The sequence below is a fragment of the Eptatretus burgeri genome, chromosome 2, assembly GCF_056783735.1.
Source record: "Eptatretus burgeri isolate ZD-2024b chromosome 2, Ebu_testis_v1, whole genome shotgun sequence".
In the NCBI taxonomy this organism is placed as follows: Eukaryota; Metazoa; Chordata; class Myxini; order Myxiniformes; family Myxinidae; genus Eptatretus; species Eptatretus burgeri.
The window spans coordinates 36343479-36368223 of NC_140962.1; the positions used below are offsets into that span (position 1 = coordinate 36343479).

The 24745-nt window shown below is 45.1% G+C and overlaps 1 protein-coding gene across 6 annotated transcripts in view; it reads right to left on the reverse strand.

Annotated features, from left to right (window-relative positions):
* The window catches only part of LOC147031809 (ankyrin repeat and MYND domain-containing protein 1-like), a 107787-nt gene that overhangs the window by 10744 nt on the left and 72298 nt on the right, over positions 1-24745 (reverse strand). For 4 of the 6 annotated variants that reach the window (XM_085867790.1, XM_085867797.1, XM_085867831.1 and 1 more), the window contains 5 exons: positions 15711-15857; positions 15429-15578; positions 14632-14741; positions 9232-9421; positions 1286-1402 (listed from right to left, as the gene is read on the reverse strand). In XM_085867790.1, coding sequence (XP_085723916.1) covers positions 1286-1402; positions 9232-9421; positions 14632-14741; positions 15429-15578; positions 15711-15857 — 714 coding nt within the window. The remainder of the gene's footprint in view (positions 1-1285; positions 1403-9231; positions 9422-14631; positions 14742-15428; positions 15579-15710; positions 15858-24745) is intronic. The other 2 variants (XM_085867804.1, XM_085867824.1) reach the window with 1 other exon arrangement.

A 24745-nucleotide genomic window follows, 5' to 3' on the forward strand; every position in this document is an offset into this window, starting at 1 on the left:
TGGGGACAAAAGTGAAGATGTGCTTTGGCAAAAAGTTTTTTTATTTTTGGTTAATCAATTAATTGATTAATTACTTAATTATTATCTATTAATTACTTATTTATTTTATTTCTCATCCTGGCAAGAGCTCAGGGATATTTTGAGCGAGGAAGCTGATATTTGGACATAAAGAGTAGTTTTGATTTATTGAGAAATCAATTAATTGATTAATTATTCATTTTCCCATTAATTACTTAATTTTCAAAAAGTTTGATTCGGATGAAACAGTGGTGGTTTTGGTATGCTATTCGGCAATTGATTGAGAAATTAATTATTTTACAATTATTCTTTATTCATTTTAATTATGCAATTAAACAATCAGTCAATTATTGCACACCTCTCCCTCCCAATTCCGACTCCATGTGCTGCAAGGCGACATCGCCGGGCGACCCGGCGATGTCACGTGCTCGATGGTTTGTTATTTATTTGTTTGGCATGGGGGTGGTATACTTTAAATGGACTGTGACTTGTTCTTCTTCTTTTGTGTACGGCACAAGGCTGTGGGAGTGGAGTCGGGCATCATGTGGCTGAGAACGTGGCTTCATGATAGCCAATTTGGAATTTGTTCATGGTCACTAGCCGACTCTTCGTGAAGGACACCATGGGATCTTTAATGGTTACAAATAATTCTGGCAGATGGGACATCCAGGTTAACATCCATCCAAGGGATAGCACACACATTGATCAATCACTGCCTGTGAAACACCAGGATGAAAGCTTGTAACTGGGCCAAGATTCAAACTCAGGCCAAACAGCTTAGAGGCAAGTGTGTGTACCTCTAGGCCATCCTGTTAACCCATGTTTGAATTAAACAAGTATTAATTATAATTAAATTACAGTCGAATGAACGCCATTCAGCTGAAGGCATTTCAAACACTATTCAGCCAAACTATGTTTAGCCGTTGAAAATGTTCAGTTTAATGGAATTTGTCTAATTCAGGCGTTGGTTTATTGGAACTCTCCTGCAATAATTGTTACTGAGAAAAAAGGATTAACAATTTAATCAACTGCATAAAAAGTGTTTCATCATGTAATAAAAATATTTTAAATTTCTCTTTGTGATCATATTGAAAATCCTGTCTAAACTATAAAATTACTTGGCACATCCTCCAGGAATACAGGCTATTACCCTCTGGGAGTTAGTATTTATTCGTTATTACCTTCAGAGTCTTTATTTATTAGCTATTAGTGTTTATATTCCCCATATAATGGGAATATTTATAATAATTTGTGTCATCATAATCACCGTATTCTTGCCACGAGCATTTGGATTTGCTCCAGCACAAAGCAGGTTTTTGCTCATCAGCAAAGCTTTATATCCAGCCATTGCAACAGCCATGTGAAGAGGAGTTAGGCTGCCAAGCTATGGATACCAAGAGGTGGAGAAAAATAAGAATATTTAGCAACAAAGTTTTCTGGAATCTGAATGAGTTCAACCATCATGCAATTTATATTGTTTGAGTGAGATTCGTTTACAAATAATTACCATCATAAACCAGGTCCACAACTTCCTCAATACTGACATTCACTTTTTTTCCTGCCACATCATACAAAAGGTTAGATGTAATATAACGTGAATCAGGGAGCCTTTAAATGGTTTATAACAATGGGATAATATCCTCAAAACTATTGTACCAGCATGAACAGTTTTATTTTTTCTTGGATGTCCATATCAAATTGTACTATGATGAAGACTTTGAATGATATTCCATATGAGTGATATTCAAACCTTTCCATGATTTGCACTGTCTCCAGAATTTTCCATAATGGAACACTTTTTCATGGATTCCCGAGGTAGAGCAATTGTCACTGTAACTTCATACAACAGTCGACGAGCTGAGATCAAACCCTCGGACAAATTGGAGAATGTTGTTTTTACCGTGCAGTGATAACAATGACAGATCATCACAGTATTAAAGTAGCTGCCTGCATTCAGTAGCCAGCCCATTGAAAGTTGTGTATTTTGTTTTCCAGTAAACCCCCCCCCCCACCAATCACAACTCCTCAACCCTGCCCACCCCCTCACCAAAAGTCCTCAACCTCCTAACTCTGTACCATCTTTGCTCTCCTCCCCATTCCCAACCCCAACTCTGGCCTGCCCTCCTTACACTCCTCCCTCTCATAAAAGCAAACAGGCATGACCTCAGACAAAGGCCTTTAGAATGACATGGGTTAAATCCCTGCTTGAGAGAATGCCACAGAATATTTTAGGTGGTGTATAAGAGAACATACCACTGCCTCGATCACTGGAGCCTATCTTCACAAGGCCCATGATGCCTATCAGCTCAAAATCATTTTAACGGTCGCTTTGGTCATTTTACATTGAAAGGAAAATTTATAGGGATGACATGGCGATTGTGAATATGACAACTCTGAAGATGTCTAATGGCTTCGCATAGCAGTAAGCACCAACATGATGAGTATATGATCTTTCATCAGGTTGAAATTGTGAGTGGAGTCAGGCAAGCTGTCCAACCAATGAGTGAAATGAAACGTTACACACAGACGAACGAAGAGGCGTATTGTTATGTAGACATGTTTGGGCTCCCACATCGAATTCTGTGCGTTCACACAACACAAATTTCACCACACACCACCAAAGGGCTGTGTTTTCAGATGCCATCTAACAAGCTGACAGGTCTTCTTCATGTCCTCTGTCCTGCACCAGGTTAAACCTCCACAACATGGTCTGGCAAAAGTCTTACTCGACAAAGTTCACAGGGAATAAGGTTTCTTGCTTAGACATCATCTGAAAAGGGTCTGCAAGTTGCTCTCCTGCACTCATTTCAGTGTGCCAGCATGACCTTGTCGAGCTGAAAATCCCAGTTGGAGGATGGTGATCGCCATGTTGGGCAGACACAAACTTGGCCCCATGGGGATGGTCCTAGTTAACCCTGTCACTGAGTGAGGCACCATCTTACCCCATCGAACACTGTACTTACCAATGTGCCTTAAGCTGTACAGTGAGTATTTGCTTCCTGATTCAATTCCTCAGTGTTTACCCATTGACATCACTCAAACTGTATGCCTTAGTCTTATAGCTGTGTTGCTGTTCTGCAGTATTGCATAACATCACCACTCACTCTACTAATGTGCAGCCAATACTTGAGGGATACTTACAGCTGACATTTTTCTTGTCTTTGGCTCAATGGCATAGGAGTGAAACACAAATGGTTTAAGAAGTTTTTTTTTGAGAGCTGATCCTCAATATATTGTCATGATCTCAGCATAGTTGCCATCAGCCCATAGGTACAATTCACTATCCTGAAGTAATCATAGCCGTAGCCCTGAAAGTCTGAAATACCATCGTCCTGAAAGCCAAAAAGACCTTCTCCTCGTGATTCAATCAAAAGGATTAGCCGAGTGGCAAGCCCTTGCAATTGTGACCAGAAATTTACTTGAAATAAGTTAAACCATTCACCATGGATGTTCACAGAAGTATGGACCAGCATACCAGCAAAACCAGCATATCAAAAAACATAGGAGCAACACCCCTGGGCGCTCACCTGTTAAAATAATGACACTGAGGAGGAAGTCTATGTAGAACGGAATCAGCAAAATTTACCAATGAACCAATGCTATCGGAAATACCTCTTTTGGGGTGTAAGGAGGTAGACGGGGAGGGGGGAGGGGGAGAACCTCCCCCCCCCCACCATGTACCTCCTTACACCTCAACTTTAAAAAATGTCATGAACAAGCTTTGTTGCATCACAGGTGATGAAGGTTGTGGTCAAGTTTCATCAAAATTGTGTGTGTGTCAGAGAAGAAAGCAAATACCTTTTTAGAGTGGGGGGGGGGGGGAACCCACACCATAAACTCCCTCCGTAGACCCCCTCAGACACCAATTTTTTAAAATTCTGTGAACAAACTTTGTACATCATGGGTGATGAAGGTTGTGGTCAAGTTTCCTCGAAATTGCATGTGTAGTTTCTGAGAAGAAAGCAAATACCTATTTTGGGCAGCAACCCCTGTTGACCTCCTTAGGGCCCGATTTTTTAAATTCCATGAACAAACATTTTGGTACATACAGGGCGATGAAGGTTGTGGTAAAGTTTCATCGAATTTGTATGTGTAGTTTCAGAGAAGACGTTGCAAGTATTTGTGGACGGATGGACGATGAACCATCCCATAAGCTCCCTGGAACTGCATTCCAGGTGAGCTGAAAAAAAACAACCAATTTATTTCACGATTGCTCACATTTACAATAACTAAAGATATAGCATGAAGGGTATGACTACATAGGTTAGCACAAATTAAAAATCCAATCCTTCAATCCAAGAAAATAATGAATCAAAAAGAGAATGCAAATCTTTCACTCCGAAAAATGAATCACAGAGAATTTAACACTACCTACCGTAGGTCTCTGCGAAGAGATACAAATTCAGAACACAAATGACAGATAGATGAACACACATGAAAGTTATGTTGAGAGTGCCCATAAAATATTTATTTTCTCCACCTGGACCAAGGTGTTAGTCCAGTGGTTTTAACACCAGGTGCATTTAAGATGGTCTGGGTGAAGGGAGAGTTCAGAAGTCTCACAATTCCTGTGATTAAAGGTCTTGATGACCATGTTGTAGGCTAAATCATGAGGGTTGCACCAATACCCCTCCCCTCACTGTGCTCCTTGGGTCGTGACATTGCAAAAACACAACTTGTTTGGCACAGCATTGGGTGGTGTGTGAGCCCCATCAATATATCTTTGCACTTGGAAAGTCAATTATGTGCAGTTAATGCCCAGCTGGCTTCAAAACAATCACTACTGTTAATGTCATTGCAAGAGCCAAAGGTTCCCCACCCCACTCCTCCAGTGCATTTTGCTCGCAAAATTGTAAATGAGACATTTATAGAGAGCTTCTGAACAATTAATAATGCCCCAATCACTGCGTCTTGGTAATCATTTTCATTTAGCACCTTACAAAGAACTGTCCAGACTGCTGTCAGCAGCAATGGATGTAATTCCCTGCATTTTACATTTACTGTACTTATCGTTTCGTTTTGACGCAGAAACATTCAGACAAAAACAATTCGGATACACAAAAGTATGCTAAAATCTCATCCAGCAAACAAACGAAGCATCGACATAGTTAAGCAGAAGTGTGTGTCTGTCCCCAAACGACTCCCTCAGTTTTGGGGCTCGCCCTGCCAAACTTTCTGGGGAAACTTTTGGGGTCTCAATGGGTGTCGTAAGGTGGGAGGGAGGTTTCATAATTTTCTCAACACAATTATGATTTTGAGTTTCCACCTGTATGAAATCAATCTCTCTTTCCCTCTCTCGCTCGCTCTCGCTCTCTCTCTCTCTCTCTCTCTCTCGCCATGTAAACTCATTCATGGGTTCAGCATTCAGTTTCACCATTGACTGCATGAGGAAACATTCACTGGTTCGGTAAACCATCATCATTGTTATCAGCTTAATCATCATCATCATTAAAAGTACATTTAATTTACACATTACTACTCTTTACAGTTTTACAACGAAAACACATTACTCAAAAGAAAAATCACTCACACCACATCCAACCCATCTAGCTCGGAATAGTATGTGATGCATAAGAAGGAAGGGAAGCAATGGACGTCTGAACCATCCCACGTACACCCCCTACCACCACCACATTAATCATCCTGAGAGTGTGAGCAAACTCTGTTTAAGGCGCTGTCACACCTTGACGTTTTAGCCCGCAATGGCAACATATAAAAATGTATGTAAAACGTTGGCGTACGCTGAAATTTTGAGGTTTTTAAAAAGTTTTGGTCGTATTCATAACGTGTTGGTCGTATGCATAACATATTAGTAACGGGCACAGAACGTTTTGTTGTGTTATATATAACTTATACCAACGAATGCTTAGCCTGGTGTCGGCGTTCACAACCTATGCCCAACGATAGTTTAACTTAGGCATAGCGCACTGCACGTATCGCCGACGAACTCGTGGCGTAGCCTGTTAAAAACCTGCCGCACGCTGATTTAAATCATAACCGCCTGAAAATTGGAAGTGTCAACATCGCAGTCACACCTTGACAATTTAGCCAGCGTATGCCAACCAATGAAAAATGTGTGTAAAACGCTGGCACACGTCGAATACGGTATGGGTAAGTTGTGTATACGTTAGGAGCACACTGAAAAACAAGGAAGTACGCTGTCATATTCCGTGGTACGTCGAGTACGTCGTGAAATTTCAAGCATGCTGAAAATTTTACGACGTACTCGACGTATGGCTCACAAGTTCCGCATACGCTGGCATAAGTTCTCTGCACGCTCCGCGATCGTTGATACACGTCGGACACACGTTACTTGTAAGTTACTCATAAGTCGAAACACGTCGAGGTAATGTTTAGCATACCCGAAACTTCATTTTTAACCTATGAGTAACGTGCTTTGAACCTATGAGTAGCGTGCTTTGAACCTATGAGTAACGTATCTCAAACGCACATTTTCGTATGTAGACAAATTTGATTGACGTCTTCCGGACGACCACAGAACTTACTGAACGTGTTTCTAACTTACATCTACCGTATAATGGCGTATTGGCAGCGTTTAGGGGAATTGGTATATACAAATGGGCTTCACAAGAGGAACCCGTCAGTGTTCCAGACTCCATGTTGAGTAGATGTCAATGTCAGTAGTATCAGTAGTAGTCGTAGTAGTAGTAGTAGGTGAGCGTGTCAGTAGTAGTAGTAGTAGTAGTAGTAGTAGTAGTAGTAGTAGTAGTAGTAGTAGTAGTAGTAGTAGTAGTAGTATGTCCATGTCAGTCGTAGTAGGTGAGCGTGATGGGGAGGGTGTGGGTGATGATGGATCCTTGTTGCGTCCACGAATAGGAGACTACTTTGCACCATTGTTTGATGTTCTTTTCGGCTAATTTTTTTTTCTCATTCCCACGATGAACTATTTTTTTTGTTTCAGTTTTAAATGTATTCAAAACGACTTGGACAAATGCATAATGTACTAGTAATGAACACAGAATGCTTCGATAACTTATACATAAGTTATACCAACGATTGATTCGCGTGTTTTAAGCGTCCACAACCTATGCCCAACGATAGTCTAACTCTAACGTATGCATAGCGTGGCAGCGTATCGTCGACGATTACGTGAGGTTTTCTATTCATAGGCTGCAACTTCACTTTTAATTAATGCCTGTCACTCGCCTCTTGTTTTTGGACGCTGGTGCTCGGCAATTGAAATCGTTTCCATTGAACGAGTTAAATCGCTTCCACTGGACTATTGAAATGATTTAATAATAATGCTTGGTTATCCTTGGACCCACTCTGGCTCGCAGCTCGTCGAACATCGCTGGGGGCATTCGCAGGAAGTTGATGAAGGATGCATGGTCCTCGTTCCGGAGTTCCACCATGAGCTGGTCATATATGCTGTAATGGCGTCGTCTCCCGATCCATGGTCTCACCCAGTTCCTTCTACTCTGTTCACGTCTTCTTCTCCCGGCTCTATTGGCACGCAACTGGTGCAGTGTCAACTCGATGAGGTCATGTTGATGTTCGAGGACAGGTAGGTATTCATATTGTCGTCTCAGCGTTGCCGTATCCTCCATCTCTCGGAATGACATGGACATGTACTCACCACGAAGTCTAAAAAAAAGATGGGTTCCTCCTGTGAAGCCCCTTTTAATATACGAATTCCCCTAATCGCTGCCAATACGCCATTATACGGTATCTGTAAGTTAGAAACGCGTTCATTAAGTTCTGTTGTCGTCAAATACGTCTACATACGTATTTGTGCGTTGGACATGCTTTACAAATAATTCCCAAGCACGTTACTCATAGGTTACAAATAAGTCACGGGTACCCTAAACATTACTTTGACGCGTTTTGACGTTTGAGGAACTTTCAAGTAACGTGTTGCGAAGTGTGAACAACGTTCGTGTAGCGTGCTTACAAAACGTTACTCATAGGTTAGAAATAAGTTTCGGGTATGCTAAACATTACCTCGACGTGTTTCGACTTATGAGTAACTTACAAGTAACGTGTGTCGACGTGCGTCAACGATCGCGTAACGTGCCTACAACTTATGGCCAGCGTAGCGGAACGTGCGAGTCATACGCCGGCATACGTCGTAAAATTTCAAGCATGCAAAAATTTGAGGACAACCCAAAAGTACAACGTTTAAAACCAGCGTACTACGACTTAAGGCAGTGTTTTTCAGCGTGGTCTTAACGTATACAAAACGTACCCATAACGTATTCGACGTGTGCCAGCGTTTAAGACAAATTTTTCATAAATCGGCATACGCTGGCTATATCGTCAAGGTGTGACAGCGGCTTTAGGAATGGCTATGAAGTATTTAGCACCAAATACTTCATAGCCATTCCGAAACAGACTTCGACCATATGGATGGTAAATTGTAGAGGCTATTGACACAAGTCATGGCCTGGAGGTATGCACATTCACCTCTAAGCCAACTATTCTCGGGTCGAATCCCAACTCAGCTATATACTGTCATCCCAGTGTTTCACCGGCAGAGTGATTCATCAATGGGTGTGCCGTCCACCAGATGGATGATAAAACTTGTGACCCATCTGTCAACATTAGTTGGTGGATGATAAAGATCCCACGATGTCCTTCCCGAAGAGTAGGTGATCTATCGCTGGCGCCAAAGCCAAATTACAAATTCCTGCTCCAACTACTGCTGGGAGAGGGATAACAAACTGCCCAGCACGACCCCAGGCCTGGAAAGTGCTTTGGCAGAACCAACGCTCCATATCACAGAGTGTGGTACATCGGATCGGGTTGATCTGCTTTGTGTGCAGATTCTGTGGGAGAAATGATTTGCATGCAAATTTCCACGATTGCTCAGTTCAGGAGCGGATACTTGTAACATGACATGTTTCACATCAAATTTCCTGTTTGGGTTTCTTTCCTCAGAGGTCATGGTTTGCATACACATGACGAATAAATTTTTGAACTGTGAAACTCTGTTTCACGGTGTAAAAGTTGTTGCTTCATTTTCGTGAGTATTTGTTCTTGTATAAATGTTCAAAATGTTTTAATCTTGGTATTTCTGCACAGATGTGAGTATCTTATTCCTCAAACGTTTTGAATGCCCCATATGTATACATCTTTAGACGAGCTGAGAAAATTGTGTTTAACTCTGGAAGACAAGATCACTTAAAGAAGTTTGACAGCAAAGTATATAGCAAGAATTAAGCAAAGAGAGAAATGAATAACTTAAGAACTAACCACTTGGGGTAAGGGATCTGAAGGATCTGCTCCAGCCTTGAGTAGAGCAGCAAGCATCGGAACATCTCCAGAGGCGAGTGGCAACAAGAGTGTAGGTGATGGCAATGGAAGTGTGAGTGGTGGTGAGGCTTTGTTGGATGGTTCTGCTCCTCTCATCAACAGAAGGTTAATCATTGCTTGTAGTTTTTTCCTGTGGTTAAGGAAATAATAATGAATGTATTAAGCTTTAGGTTTCACAGAAGTCCACAATACTTACTATGAAAAACAATCTTTGATTCTTCTCAATCCTCTTCCCAAATTCCTTCCTTTTATTGAACTCTGCCTCTCTCAATTACCACCACTTCCAATCAAGATAATTTTGAAATTGGGATAGGAGTTGTGCTGGAGGCAGAAATAAGTAGCAGCAAGTCGACCCAAGTGCCTGGTGTTAGTTGAATGGTTAAAGTGGCTGGCTTAAGATCTTAGGGTCCTGAATTTGAGCCCGTCGTGCCGTTGAAATAACGCCAAGTGGGTTGGCTCAGCCTGTCGTCCTTCCGAGGTTGGCAAAATGAGTACCAGCTTACTGGGGTAATAAGCCATTCGAGTAGTCTGCGTCGGAGTGGCGACCCGTCCAGGACTGTAATCCTTAGCCAAATGAAACTGCCTTGGTAGCCCTATGCGCTTCACGGCATGAAAGGAATGGATAAGTCTCGCCAAGTGGAAAGATTTTAAAATGTGCAAGCACTTCCTTTCGGGCAGGGTTTTATGACCCAACCCTGCCCAGAGGCATACCACACATCTCTGCTTCCCAAGGCTCACCAATCATGTGACACAAGAGTCTCTATCCACAAGGGTTCCCTCAATCACAGGATTCAGGGGTTCCAACTTCTTATGAAAAAGAAAGACCCTCATGAATCGCTACCCAGCGATGCCCAGTGTGCCCACCAATGTCCGCACAGAGGCCTTAACAAGTCTGTACACGAAGGATAGTCAGCAATTCCTGTTTCACATGTGCTATTGACAGACAGCAAGGAGGAGCTTATATTTGCTGGGTCAGGTCAGGTCAGGTATGGGAGCATGCGCTGGATCAGTGCATCGCTGCGTCTACTTTCTGCGGGTACTCCAGGGGCCTCCGTCTGGCCATCCACCAGGCAGATGCCTGGCCCACCCCCAACTCCTTGATATGCTGATCAACCTGCTGCAACTAAGTGGCACGTGGTCAGCCCGTTGGCATCCTCCACTCACAACATCTGGTGAGCAGGATCAGCGTCAGGAAAACGAGCCACTGCAGGAAAACAAGCCACATGTCCATACAGCCACAGCTGGCACTCACGGACGATGCAGATAACAAATCTCGAGTCTCTCAGCAACTGCTCATTGGACACAAAGTCCGATCAGTGAGAGCCAGGGATTCTCGGAAGAGACCTCGAACTGAAGGAATTAAATATCCGTCTCAGATCCCTGTTCAGAGTCCAAGTCTAACATCCGTAGAGCAAGACTGAAAGCACTAAGGACATGAAAACTCAGACTTTTGTCCTCCTGCACAGCTATCGGCAGCGTCACACCCAATGATCCAGAGAATCCACGACTACCCAGGCCCAACCCAGACGTCTATTGATCACTGGCTCACAGCCAGCAGAGACAGGAATATCACTGTCAAGGGAAGTGAATCTCTCCGTGACCTCAACATCCTCACTACAAACAGGTACAGACAAGATCGCAACATCGAAGATGCCATTGAAAGCCTGGCTCTTAGTTTTGACCCAGGAAACCCATAATCCCAGCGGCCCCGACTCCTCCTTCACCACCTCGAGGGCTCCCCCAACAGGATATCCAGAGTCTCTGCAAAGATGACTGCATCGTCTGTGAAATTAAGGTCAGAGATATTGATATTCCCAAATGATGCACTGCAGCTTAATCTCTCCGACATCCTCCCCAGTATCCAGTCCATACAAGCGCTGAAAAGTGTGGGGGCCAGTTCACACCCCTGTCAAATTCTAGTAACAACTGGAAAAAGATCAGAGATGGTATCACCAATCTCACAGCACTCTCAGTACCAGAGTATAGTTCAGACATCAGATTGATCAGTTTTGGTGGTACCCCATGAAGACCAAGAATCCTCCAGAGGGTATTCCCATTCACTGAATCAAACGGTTTGCAGAGATCAATATAGGCTGCAAGCAGCCCCTGCCGAAACTCTCATCTGCATTCGGTGAGGACCCGATGAGCAAGGATATGGTCAATTGTTGACCTCCTTGGTGTAAAGCCTGACTGCTCTGGGCGCTGGTGCTCAAGCAGATGGTGGCGAACCCTCTTAAGTCCCAGACGGGCACTTGGTAGAGCACATACCTCCGCCATTTAATGCCTGATCCAAGAAAACATATAGGGCCCAATACATTTTTTAAATATGGTGCTACTGTATATATCGTTTTTGATCCGATCTCTCAATGGTGAAGAATCACTGAAAAAATTCTAGTAGTCTGATCTGGATTCGGATCTTCACCAAAATCTAATAAGTTCGTCCTTGTCACACCCCCAACCTGCCCACCAAATTTCATCTGGATCCATCCACAACTTCTTGAGATATTCTGCACACAAACAGAAAAACAGGGGTGAAAACACAACTTCCTTCACTTTCGGTGGCGGAGGTAATTATCCGAGCAAAGACCTTGCCCAGCACTGAGAGCAGCGTCACCCTTTGGTAGTTGTTGCAGCCCTGGCGATCATCCTTCTCCTTCCAGAGAGGGACAACAAGGCTCATCTTACAGTCAGTTGGGATGATGCCTGTGTTCCAGGCAGAGCACAGAACTGCGTGCAATGACATGAGTACAGCATTTCCACCAGCCTTGAGAAGTTCAGCATGGATGCCACAGATCCTGGCAGCTTTACTCCCATTTCAACTGGATCACCGCAGCCTGTGTTTCCACAAACAAAGGTGGATCACAGTTAATTGGGGGGTCAGACATAACGATAGTAACACCCCTGACATCCAACTCAACAGCTGGTGGATCAGGCTGGTACAGCCGCTCAAATACACTGGCCCAGCGGGCCTTCACTTCAGACTCCTCTGTCAAGAGCCCACCACCCTCCGCTGTAATTGCAGTACACTGAGGAACAGGCTTGGAGGAACACAATGCGTGAATTGCCCTGGAAGCAGGATGAGAATGACTTGACCATAGGTGATGCTCAACCCGCTCACAGATTTCTTGCACATGGGCCTCCTTGTCAACCCTCAGTGCATATGCAGTTTTATGCCTCAACTCCCTGAACAGCTCAGCTCTGTCATTAAGCCTGGCCCTGTGACTCTGGTCAATGGTATCCAGTGTACCTTGAGACACAAAATTCTTCGTCGCCCGACGGTGAGTTCCAAGACATCCACCAGCAACATCAAGGATGATGGGCTTGAAGGCAATCCACAACTCTTCAGGATTCCCCAAAGCATCCACACCCTCCCAAATCCCCACTCAGTCTGTTCGCAAACACTTCAGCTACCCTTTCATCCTTGAGCTTGCAAACATCCGGCCGAGGCTGGGATGGAACCATTCTCCCAGATTGAAGCTGCAACTTCAGAGTTGCTACCACAAGCCTCTGGTCGGTATTAAGAAACTGAGCACTCTGGTCGACCCTGCAGTTCTGGATCATCCTCCAGTGACAATCAATGAGCAAACAGGCCTCCTTGTCCACCCTCAGCACACATGCAGTTTTATACCTCAACTCCCTGAACAACTCAGGTCTGCCATTAAGCCTGGCCCTGCGATTCTGGTCAATGGTATCCAATGTAACTCGAGACAAAATTCTTATTTGTTGACCTCTGGTCAATCTTCTTTGCCACACCACCAGTGTTAGAATACCAAGTCCAGCAATGAGCCTGTAGGTGCTGAAATCATGAACCGGCCACCCTAAGTCCATGACTTCTTGCAAAAGTCAAGGGACGTTGTGCTATTCTGGTTCACAGTTCCAGACCCCTGGGGACCAACACATCTCTTGTAACCATCCCTATCAGTTCCAGTCGATGCATTGAAATCCCTCAAGACAAGAAGAGTATCTTGCCTGGGGCACTGATCAACCACAGACTCGAACGTGGCATCGAATGTGTCCTTCAGCGTGAATTCACTCACCTCAGTCGGAGCATACACAGAGACCAGGGAAATGACACCCAAGGAGTGACGAATCCTGAGTCTCATAATACACTCATTGACCGGTGTTACCTCAATTATCATTTGAGTCAGCTTATTGGACACAGTTACAGGAGCTCCTTGGGAATGGTAACCATCAGAGTGACCAGACCCATCATATGTGCAATCACCCGCCATAATCTCGTCGCAATCTGGTCTCCGAACCTCAGAGAGAGCTGCAATCCCGATGTCCAAACGCTTGCGCACAGATGATAACAGAGACAGGTGATCATCCTCTCTTGGGGATAGGACATTCCAGACACCCACCTGAAGGGACCACCTCAGGTTAACCCAAGGAGACCGCCGTCTGGTGGATGACACCGCAGCACCACCCTGACACACACTACCGCAATCTGACCCGGGAAGGTTACCCCGTTATTTTTCTATCATCAAAAAGTGGGGATCAAGAAGGCTTTGCCCCAATTCCATCATCTATTGAGCTGCCCTTCTCAGGGCAGCTGCACAGGAGGTACTTCCATGGAGTGGGTTTTCAGATTTTTTTTGCATTTTTTGTGTGTTTTGCAGAGTGAAGGGTTTTACGGCGGCCAGAGTGCAAATCTTGCCATCAACCTCGTAATAAAAGTAACCCAACTGCAGGAGTATGTCCGCAGACACAGTTGGGCAATAGATAGGGATGGCCGTTGACTCACAAGGATCTCCTCCGCCCTTTGAGAGGTTTTGTTTTTAATCCTGCTGGGTGTCCATATCATACACCCTCCTCACCAGAAAAACTGGTGGGAGACAGTTTAGTCGCCTACAACCCGACCATCAAACAGGTTTATATGGTACCTGTAGCTAGTTACAGATCTAATCTGGCCTGACCTGACAAGTAGTTGTTTAAGGGAGGGAGAAGATCGTGAAAGGTGAAAAAGGTTGGACAAAAGGAAATACAGGAGGAAAATTGAAAATGTCCAAATCATGTGTGGACTTTTTTTTTCAGGTGACTGAAAGTTTTAGTCTTGAGAATTGGGACATGACACTTGGGACTGGGGACTCAACAGGAGTGGGGTCTCAAAGTGGGTAAAGAACTCGAAAAAGTAAAATGAAATCCGCAACAGCAAAAATATGATGACAATAAGTTCCATAGGTCCGACAATGATCGCGAGCTGGGATTTAGTTCAACCAGAAAGGTCCACTTTGGAGCGAGGTTGTGAATTCACGTGCTCCAGGCCTAATCTGATCCTGCATCTTTTGATAGTGTACATAAAGTAAAAGAAAATGAGGAAGGTTTTCAGCATATTCTCACCTATTCTTGTGGATGCATGACACTTGTCCACTTCTATCAGTGATCGTTTCACTGTGCCATGTCTTCGAAGATGATCCGTCATTTCTGCCATTGTCATTGGGAAAATTTTCCTGCACAATATATGAGTAAAATTATGTTTTAAAAATCACTGTTAGTTATTTTACCCCTTCTCTAGACACTTTCAAAATAATTTCAATGACTGTTCAAAAATTTCAAGCGTCAATACACTCTGGCTCCACAGAGATGTAAACAGGAGCAAGACAGAGGATACGGACAGTGGAGTTATGACGAATGTCTGGACATGGGGTGATTGAACGAGTTTGGTCTTTCAGAAATAAAAATAAATGGGGAAAGGAGAGTTGATTGGGTGGGTTAGTCAGTGAGGGTGTAAAAGATCATCGGTGGACATATAAAAACGTCATACATGATATGGAAATGGTCTGCTATCTTTACGTAATGAAGGCAATAGAACTGAACCAACACAAAGGGACAAATCTATAGGTGGAGAAAAGGTGGATAAAGGCATAAAGAAGGAAATCTTAGACTATGAGGAGAACAATAATCTTGTTATCCTTGAGAAATGCATCTCTGTTTTTACCTTCCATGCTTTTGCTTGCTCCATAATAATTTTATTATTAATTGCACAATTAATGGAAGGTCAGGATTATGATATGGGTCTAAAGATCAAATTCTTTAAATAGTGGGAGAAAAATGGTTGTTGTAGTTCTGATTCAATTTGAAGTCTTAGATAAATCTTAAACCTGATGAAATGAGATTTTGAGCCAGATTTTTCGAACCTTGGTGTCATCCACTCGATGAAAAGCTTGGACTTCAGTCCATGGCCAGAATTCCAGAATCTCGTCCAGACCCTTTGAAGGTCTCACCCATTGCCTCATTGACCACTCCACACCTTGACATGAATCCAGTTTCTTTGCTTGAAGACTCATCTAGATTACAAAAAGCATACATGTTGTAATTTTTCTTCAATTACCATGTGTATAAAACTCTTTACATGACCTCTCCAGCACTTTCCCGTATTTCGTCAAACGTTAATTTTTCCTCAAGCTTGCAGATTGTACCTGGAGTGCAGTGAACTGTTTGAAGGAGCATGGTGGGTAAAAAAGGATGAGGCATGCGAGTAGAGGAGTGAGTCCATAATCAGTAATCGAGTTCACATCAGCACCATTATTCAAGAGTAAATTAACTACTCCCTCCTGGAAAGCCATCTATAGGAAACGATGAAAGAAATTTACACTTCAAAAGTGTCATACATGAATCAATAAATGTGATGCAGGCACAAGACAGGCATAATTATTGTCTCTTGCATAACCACACATGAAAAAAAATAGCGGCAATACCCCTGGGCAATCACCTGGTAGCAGCTGGATAAGATAACCAGGGAACCACTGGTAAGCATGGATGGCCCACAAAATATGTAACAGACAAGAAAGTAAACACCGATTTTGGAGGGGGGAACGCCCTGATTTTTTTTTTTAATGCCATGAACAAACTTTGGTACATCACAGGTGATGAAGGTTGTGGTGAAGCTTTAACAAAATTGTGTAGATTCTGAGAAGAAAGGAAATACCTATTTTGGGGGGTTAAACTTGGACCCACTTCAGGGGTGCAAATTAACGGCCGCCCGGTCGCCAATGGCGCCTAACTTTTGTGCTGGGCGGGTTCAGAATACTGCCTTACCTGCCAGGCTGGCGAATCACCGGCGATTCCTGTTATTTTGTACAATTTGTACTAGCTTCTCTACTGAAACTACTGTTTTTGTCCACAGAAATCCGTAGAAATCACCGGTAATTCTGCGGCGGCCATTTTGTCTGTTTTCATCTCGTTCCAAATCACGTGTGATTGCGCGAGATTTGATGGTTTGGCGCGGTTTGGGCGCATTTTCTCATGCCCAGGTTGGTTAAATGAGTGAATTTGGGTGAATGAGTGAGTTTCATGGGTGAGGTTAGGTGAATGAGTGAGTTTGATGAGGATTTTGGGTTAATGAGTGAGTGAGATGAGTGAGGTTAGATGAATGAGTGAGTTTGATGGGTGAGGTTGGGTTAATGAGTGAGTTTGATGGGTGAGGTTAGGTGGATGAGTGAGTTTATATGTAATGTTGGGTGGACGAGTAGTACCCCCACCATTGTCCATCACCCACAACCCCCCCCTCCACCCCATCGTCCATCACCCACAACCCCCCCCTCCCATCGTCCATCAGCCACAACCACCCCATCATCCACAAAAATGCCCCCCCCAGCACTACTCACAACCCCCTGCCCCCCCATCACCCACATAAAAAGGTCCCCCCCCCCATCACCCACAACCTCCTCCTCCCTGCATTATCCACCCACCCCACCCACCAAACTCACTCATCTCCCCACCCCACTCACCAAACTCACTCATCCACCCAACCTCCTCCATTAAACTCACTCATCCAACCAACCTCATTCATCAAACTCACTCATGTGAGTATATTAAAAGTGTTTGATATCAAATTTGTGACTTTTGTCTTTATTTTATCGGGCTGGTATAAATTCTGCTGGGCCGGTAACTTTTTCTAGTCACCACCCCTGCTGGCCGGTGGATAAAAATGTTAATTTGCACCCCTGCACTTTGACCCATGGTACACCCCCTTACACCCGGATTGTTTTAATGCCGTGAAAAACTTGAGTTCCGACATCCCAAATATAATTTCAGCCAAGTTTGGTCACAATCCCATCAGAAGTTTCAGAGAACAAGTTGCCATACCAATGTTTACGGATGGATGGACTGACGGAATGACGACGCACCATCCCATAAGCTACCCGGAACTTCGTTCCAGGTGAGCTAAAAATGTTAATTGGGTAAAAAAAAACATCTAAGATTAGAACAGCACTCTGCAGAGCACATACCTCCACCAGGCTGAACAGTTTATGTTTTGTATCCCACTGATAGGCCGGATCTGCATCAGGACCTGAACCAAAATCTAATCAGCTTGTTCTTGTCACCTACTCACCTCATCCACCAAGTTTTGTCATAACCAGTCCACAATATTTTGAGATAAATATTGTTTTTGGTTCCATCTCTCAATTGTAAAGAATCACTTTAAAATTCGCACATCTGGATCCAGATCAGATCAGGTCAGGTATGGGAGCATGTGCCAGAACAGCACGTCGCTGCGTCCACTTTCCGCCGGTACTCCAGGGGCCTCCGTCTGGCCATCCCCCAGGCAGATGCCAGGCCCATCCCCATCTCCTTGAGATGATGGTCAACCTGTTGCAACCATGAGGCACGTGGTCGACCCACTGGCCTCCTCCACTGATGAGACTCCCTCGCTGAGAGAATCTGGTGAGCAGGATCAGAGTCAGGAAAACGAGCCACATGTCCATACAGCCGCAACTGACGCTCACGGACTATGCAGGTAACAAATCTCATCCGAGTCTCTCTCAGCAACCGCTCGTTGGACACAAAATCCGACCAGCGATAGCCAAGGATTCTCCGAAGAGACCTGGTACCAAAGGAATTAAGTCTCCGTCTCAGATCCTTGGTCAGAGTCCAAGTCTCGCACCCATAGAGCAAGACTGGAAGTACCAAGGACCTGAAGACTCGGACTTTCGTCCTCCCGCACAGGTACCGGCAGCGCCACACCCCATGATCCAGTGAATCCATGACTCCCCAGGCCCGACCCAGACGTCTATTGACCTCTGACTCGCAGCCAGCAGAGACATGAATATCACTGCCAAGGTAAGTGAATCTCTCCACGACCTCAACATCCTCACCACAAACAGACACAGACAGGACAGCAGCATCCAAGATGTCACCGAAAGCCTGGATCTTAGTTTTGACCCAAGAAACCCGTAATCCCAACGGCTCCGACTCCTCATTCAGCACCTCGAGGGCCCCCAAGAGGATGTCTAAAGTCTCCGCAAAGATGACTGCATCATCTGCAAAGTCAAGGTCCGAGATCTTGACATTCCCAAATGACGCACCGCAACTTGATCTCTCCGACATCCTCCCTAGAATCCAGTCCATACAAGTGCTGAAAAGTGTGGGGGCAAGTACACATCCCTGACGAACTCCAGTAACAACTGGAAATAAGTCAGAGATGGTACCACCACATTTCACAGCACTCTCCGTACCAGAGTAGAGTTCAGACATCAGATCGATCAGTTTTGGTGGCACCCCACGAAGACCAAGAATCCTCCAGAGGACGTCCCGATTCACTGAATCGAACGCTTTACAGAGATCAACATAGGCTGCAAGCAGCCCCTGCCGAAACTCTCGTCTGCGTTCGGTGAGGACACGAAGTGCAAGGATACGGTCAATCGTTGACCTCTTTGGTGTAAAGCCTGACTGCTGTGGACGCTGGTGCTCAAGCAGATGGTGGCGAACCCTATCGAGAATTATCCGAGCAAAGACCTTGCCCGGCACTGAGAGCAGCGTCACCCCTCGGTAGTTGTTGCAGTCTTGGCGATCACCCTTCCCTTTCCAGAGAGGGACAACAAGGCCCCTCTTCCAGTCAGTTGGGATGATGCCTGTGTTCCAGGCAGAGCACAAAACTGCATGCAACGACACGAGTGCAGCATTGTCACCAGCCTTGAGAAGTTCGGCATGGATGCCACAGATCCCTGGAGCTTTGCCCCGTTTCAACTAGTTCACCGCAGCCCGTGTTTCCACAAGCGTAGGTGGACCACAGTTGATTCGAGGGTCAGCAACAGGGATTGTAACACCCTTGACGTCCAACTCGACAGTTGGGGGATCAGCCTGGTACAACCGCTCAAAGTAACCGGCCCAGCGGGCCTTCACTTCAGACTCCTCTGTCAAGAGCCGACCACTCTCTGCTCGAACTGTAGTGCTCCGAGGGATGGGCTTGGATGAACGTAATGCGCGAATTCCCCTGTAAGCGGGACGAGAATCACCTGTCCACAGGTGATGCTCTACCTCCTCACAGATTCCTCGCACATAGGCCTCCTTGTCCACCCTCAGTGCACGTACAGTTTTACGCCTCAGCTCCCTGAACAGCTCAGCTCTGCCATTCAGCCTGGCCCTGCGACTCTGGTCAATGGTATCCAGTGTCCCTTGAGAGACAAAATTCTTCTTTGCCCTGCGGTGAGCTCCAAGGCATCCACCGGCAACATCAAGGACGGTGGTCTTGAAGGCGCTCCACAACTCTTCAGGACCCCCAAAGCACCCAGACCCCCAAGTGTCCACTCAGCCTGTTCGCAAACTCCTCAGCTACTCTCTCATCCCTGAGCTTGGCAACATCCAGCCTCGGCTGGGATGGTACCATTCTCCAGGATTTAAGGTGCAGCTTTAGAGTTGCTACAACAAGCCTGTGGTCAGTATTGAGGAACTGAGCACTCCGGTAGACCCTGCAGTTCTGGATCATCCTCCAACGACCGTCAATGAGGACATGGTCAATCTCCTTTGCCACACCGCCAGCATTGGAATACCAAGTCCAGCGATGAGCTTGTGGGCGCTGAAACCATGAACCAGCCACCCTAAGTCCATGACTTCTTGCAAAGTCAAGGAACTTAGTGCTATTCTGGTTCATAGTTCCTGACCCATGGGGACCAACACACACCTCATAACCGTCCCTATCAGTTCCAGTCGATGCATTGAAATCCCCCAAGACTAGAAGTGTATCTCGTCTGGGGCACTGATCAACCACAGACTCGAGTGTGGCGTTGAATGCATCCTTCACGGTGAGATCACTCGCCTCAGTCAGAGCATAAACAGAGACCAGGGAAATGACACCTAAGGAGTGACGAATCCTTAATCTCATAATACGCTCGTTGACCGGTGTTACCTCAATTATCATTGGGGTCAGCTTATTGGACACAGCTACAGCAACTCCTTGGGTATGGTAACCATCAGAGCGACCAGACCAATAGTAGGTGTAACCACCCACCATTATCTCGCCGCAATCCGGTCTCCGAACCTCAGAGAGAGCTGCAATCCCGATGTCCAAACGCTTGAGCTCAGATGATAACAGAGACAGGTGATCATCCTCTCTTAGGGATAGGACATTCCAGGCACCCACCCGAAGGGACCGCCTCAGGTTAACCCAAGGAGACCGCCGTCTGGTGGACGACACCTCAGCACCACTCCGACACACTCTCCCGCAATCTGACCCAGGGATGTTACCCCGTGGTTTCCCTCCTATCAACGATTGGGGGTCCCGAAGGCTTTGCCCCAATCCCGTCATCCGGTGAGCTGCCCTGCGAAGGGAAGCTGCACAGGAGGTACTCCCACGGAGTGGGTTTTCAGATTTTTTTGCGTTTTTGCGTTTTGCGGAATGAAGGGTTTTACGGTGGCCGGAGTGCAAATCCTGCCACCAACCTCCGAATAAGAAGTGACCCCAACTGCAGGAGGACGTCCGCAGACACAGTTGGGCACTAGATATGGATGGCCGTTGGCTCACAAGGAGCTCCTCCACCCTTTGACAGGTTTTGTTTTTAATCCTGCTGGGTGTCCATATCCAAACACCCTCCTCACCAGAAAACCTGGTGTGGGAGACGGTTTAGTCGCCGACAACCCGACCATGGAACAGGTTAGTACAGGTTTACATGGTACCTGTAGCAGGTCACAGATCGAACCTGACCTGACATTGAACCTGACCTGACATCCAGATCTTTACCAAAATCTAATCAATTCATCCTTGTCACACACCCAACCAGTCCACCAAGTTTCGTGTGAATGTCTATTACTTGTTGATATATCCTATTCACAAAAAGACAGATAAACAAACAAGCAGTCATAGACTGGTACTTACGAAATCGTCAACTTGACCTCTGACTTTGTCTAATAAAAGCTGTCTCTGGAGAAGGTAGCGACACAAACCAGAAGTTTCTACCATGATTCTGTACCAAAGCATCAAAAATTGAATTTTTGACCTCACTGTGACCTTGACCTTTGACTGATTTTGACCAAAATCTAATCAGCACTAGCCATCACCCTCCTGAATCACGTGGTGTAATTTGACATTGGTAGCTTTTTCCGTTCTCGAGTTATCGTGCCTACAAACAAACAAACAAACAAACAAACAAGCAGAAATGGAAGTCATCAATATACTTACGAAATCTTTAGATTTCGTAAGTAACAAACAAGCCAGTCATAGACTGGTACTTACGAAATTGTCAACTTGACCTCTGACCTTGTCTAATAAAAGCTGTCTCGAGAGAACGTAGCGACGCAAACCAGAAGTTTCTACAATGATTCTGTACCAAACCATCAAAAAAAAAATCGAATGTTTGACCTCACTGTGACTTTTTTACCTTTGACCGATTTTGACCAAAATCTAATCAGCGCTAGCCACCACCGTCCTGAATCACGTAGTGTAATTTGACATTGGTAGCTTCTTCCGTTCTCGAGTTATCGTGCCTACAAACAAACACACAAACAGAGGACGGAAGTCATCAATATACTTACGAAATCTAAAGATTTCGTAAGTAATAAACAGGGTTAAAATCAGAACCTCCATCCACCTTCAGTGGCAGAGGTAAAGAACACCAGATAAATATTGTTAACAGTGGTGTGTGTGTGTGTGTGTGTGTGTGTGTGTGTGTGTGTGTGTGTGTGTGTGTGTGTGTGTGTGTGTGTGTGTGTGTGTGTGTGTGTGTGTGTGTGTGTGTGTGTGTGTGTGTGTATATCTTCTTCTTCTTCTTTCGGCTGCTCCCGTTAGGGGTCGCCACAGCGGATCATCCTTATGATCCGCATCGTGATTTGGCACATGTTTTACGCCGGATGCCCTTCCTGACGCAACCCTGGTCGCCTCTTACGACACAGGGATATGGTACACCTATTTTAACCGGGGTATACACCGGCCCAGTACACTGGTACTCATTTTGCCGACCTCGGAAGGATGACAGGCTGAGTCAACCCCCTGGTGTATTAATTCAGTGGCCCAACGGGGCTTGAACTCAGGACCTCTTGGATCCCAAGCCGCTGCCCTAACCACTGCGCCAACACCAGGCATTGTGTGTGTGTATATATATATATATATATATATATATATATATATATATATATATATATATATATATATATATATATATATATATATATATATATATATATATATATATATATATATATATATACATATACAACAGTGAGAGTGACACCTCACCAAATGTTGCTATTCACTGTGGGAGGGGAGGGTGCATGTGTGTGTGAGAGGGAGAGAGTGACAGTTGTGGGAGGAGAGTGATGTATTTTATTATGAAGGGGGAGTGTGGATGGGACAGAGTGAGAGAAGGGTGAAGGGGAGGAGGAAAAAAAAACAGACATGAGGGATGGAGGTGGCTTAAGCAGAGAATGATATGTGACGCTTAATGACCGAACACAAAGAAAAATAAAACATGTCAGAACAGCTGTACACACAACGACACAACAGAGTTTACAATCTAATCCGCTGGCATATCTGCAAAAACTTTGAGATCCCAGTTCCAGGAAATTTGTGGGAAAATGAACCAAAAGTAATCACTGAAAACATTGAAGCACTGCTCACATACGACCTTATGATCCCATCGGGTGTGAACATCGAAAACAAAGCATTGTGACCAGATATCATACTTAGGTACAAAAAAAAGAGAGAAGAAGGTATTGCTAATTGAGGTGTTAATACCGGTGATTTTGGAAAAACGATGCAGAAATCAAGAAAATGACCAAATACCAAGATCTCAACCATGAAGTGAAAAGATCCTGGAAGCTGAAGAATGCCAAAGTTGTACCAGTGATGAGAAAGAATCTCACAGCGATATTAAAAACAATCCCTGGGAATATTATTACAAACAGACTACATTTGGAAGCTGTCCGGGGCTCAGTAACAATCCTGAAGAGAGCCCACGGCACAAAACTTTGAAAACAGAAAACTTCACAGCTTGGTCCATGATAGTGACCCCTTACTGAAATAAAGGTGGACACTTTGAGCCCACCCTGGGAGGACTCCATTCCACATTCTGAAACGTCATATGTATACAGACACACACACCGAGACCTCGCAGGTCTCTCTCTGTGTCACCTCTTGAAAACCACCCACATGTGGAGATAGTTGGCAACAGCAACTTGCTTACACACATACACCTGTTATGGTAATGCAGTTTATATATATATATATATATATATATATATATATATATATATATATATATATATATATATATATATATATATATATATATATATATATATATATATATATATATATATATATATATTGTTGCGGATTCCGCGCCCGCCGGCGTGCTGACGGCCACGTAACCCGAATCGCGGCACGTCGCCCACCGGACGGACAATCCAGTCGTGACCCTCTCGGACTAACGCCGGGAACCAGTCACGGGTGGACCTTTCGGTCTCACCGCGATCGAGCCAATCAGCCCCCGCGTGGGATAGGGTTGCTCGCCAAATTCGACCTACCTAAGTACCCACGCGGAGGGTAGACCGGGCGATCGCACCTCGCCGCAGGTCGACTTCGGACACGGGCCACTGAAGCGACCCGTTCCGTACTATCAGAATAACCGAGCAGTGTTATCGTCGACCTCGACGGTTCGATTAATTATCGGGCGTACTCAGCCCACTCCCAACCCTTTACGTGAAGCAAGATGAGGGTTCAATGGGGGAAAAGACGAAGCGAAGCGGGAGAACAGTTCAACAATAAAGCACATTTATTCGCGGCACACGGGAAGCACACAAATACAATTCCACCAAATGCACACAAAAAAAAAGAAAACAATTCCATGTACACAAAAAGCAAACATAAAAGTGAAAACACAGTGCAGAGCTAATACCGACTACCGAGCACACGGCAACACTTATACAATTCTACTTCACAGACGGCGCCGACAACACATACCCAAAACCAAGGAAAAGAAATCCCCCAAGAATGAGGCAGGCCTGAGGCCGAGACCGGGTCGGGCCTACCCGTCTGGTGATGAGACGCGGAGCGGCGATGGCCCCGCAACCCGTGGGCCTCGTGGACGGTGTCTGGTAGGGGGTGGGAACGGGGCCCCCTTGGTCGCACTATCTCAGCGCGGGGGGAAACAGGAGGGGGTTGCTGATGCTCGGGGTATAGAGGATCTTTATTATCCCTGGTGTGCGTCTCCACCTCGGCCAGGTCGCGCTGCCGGCCTCC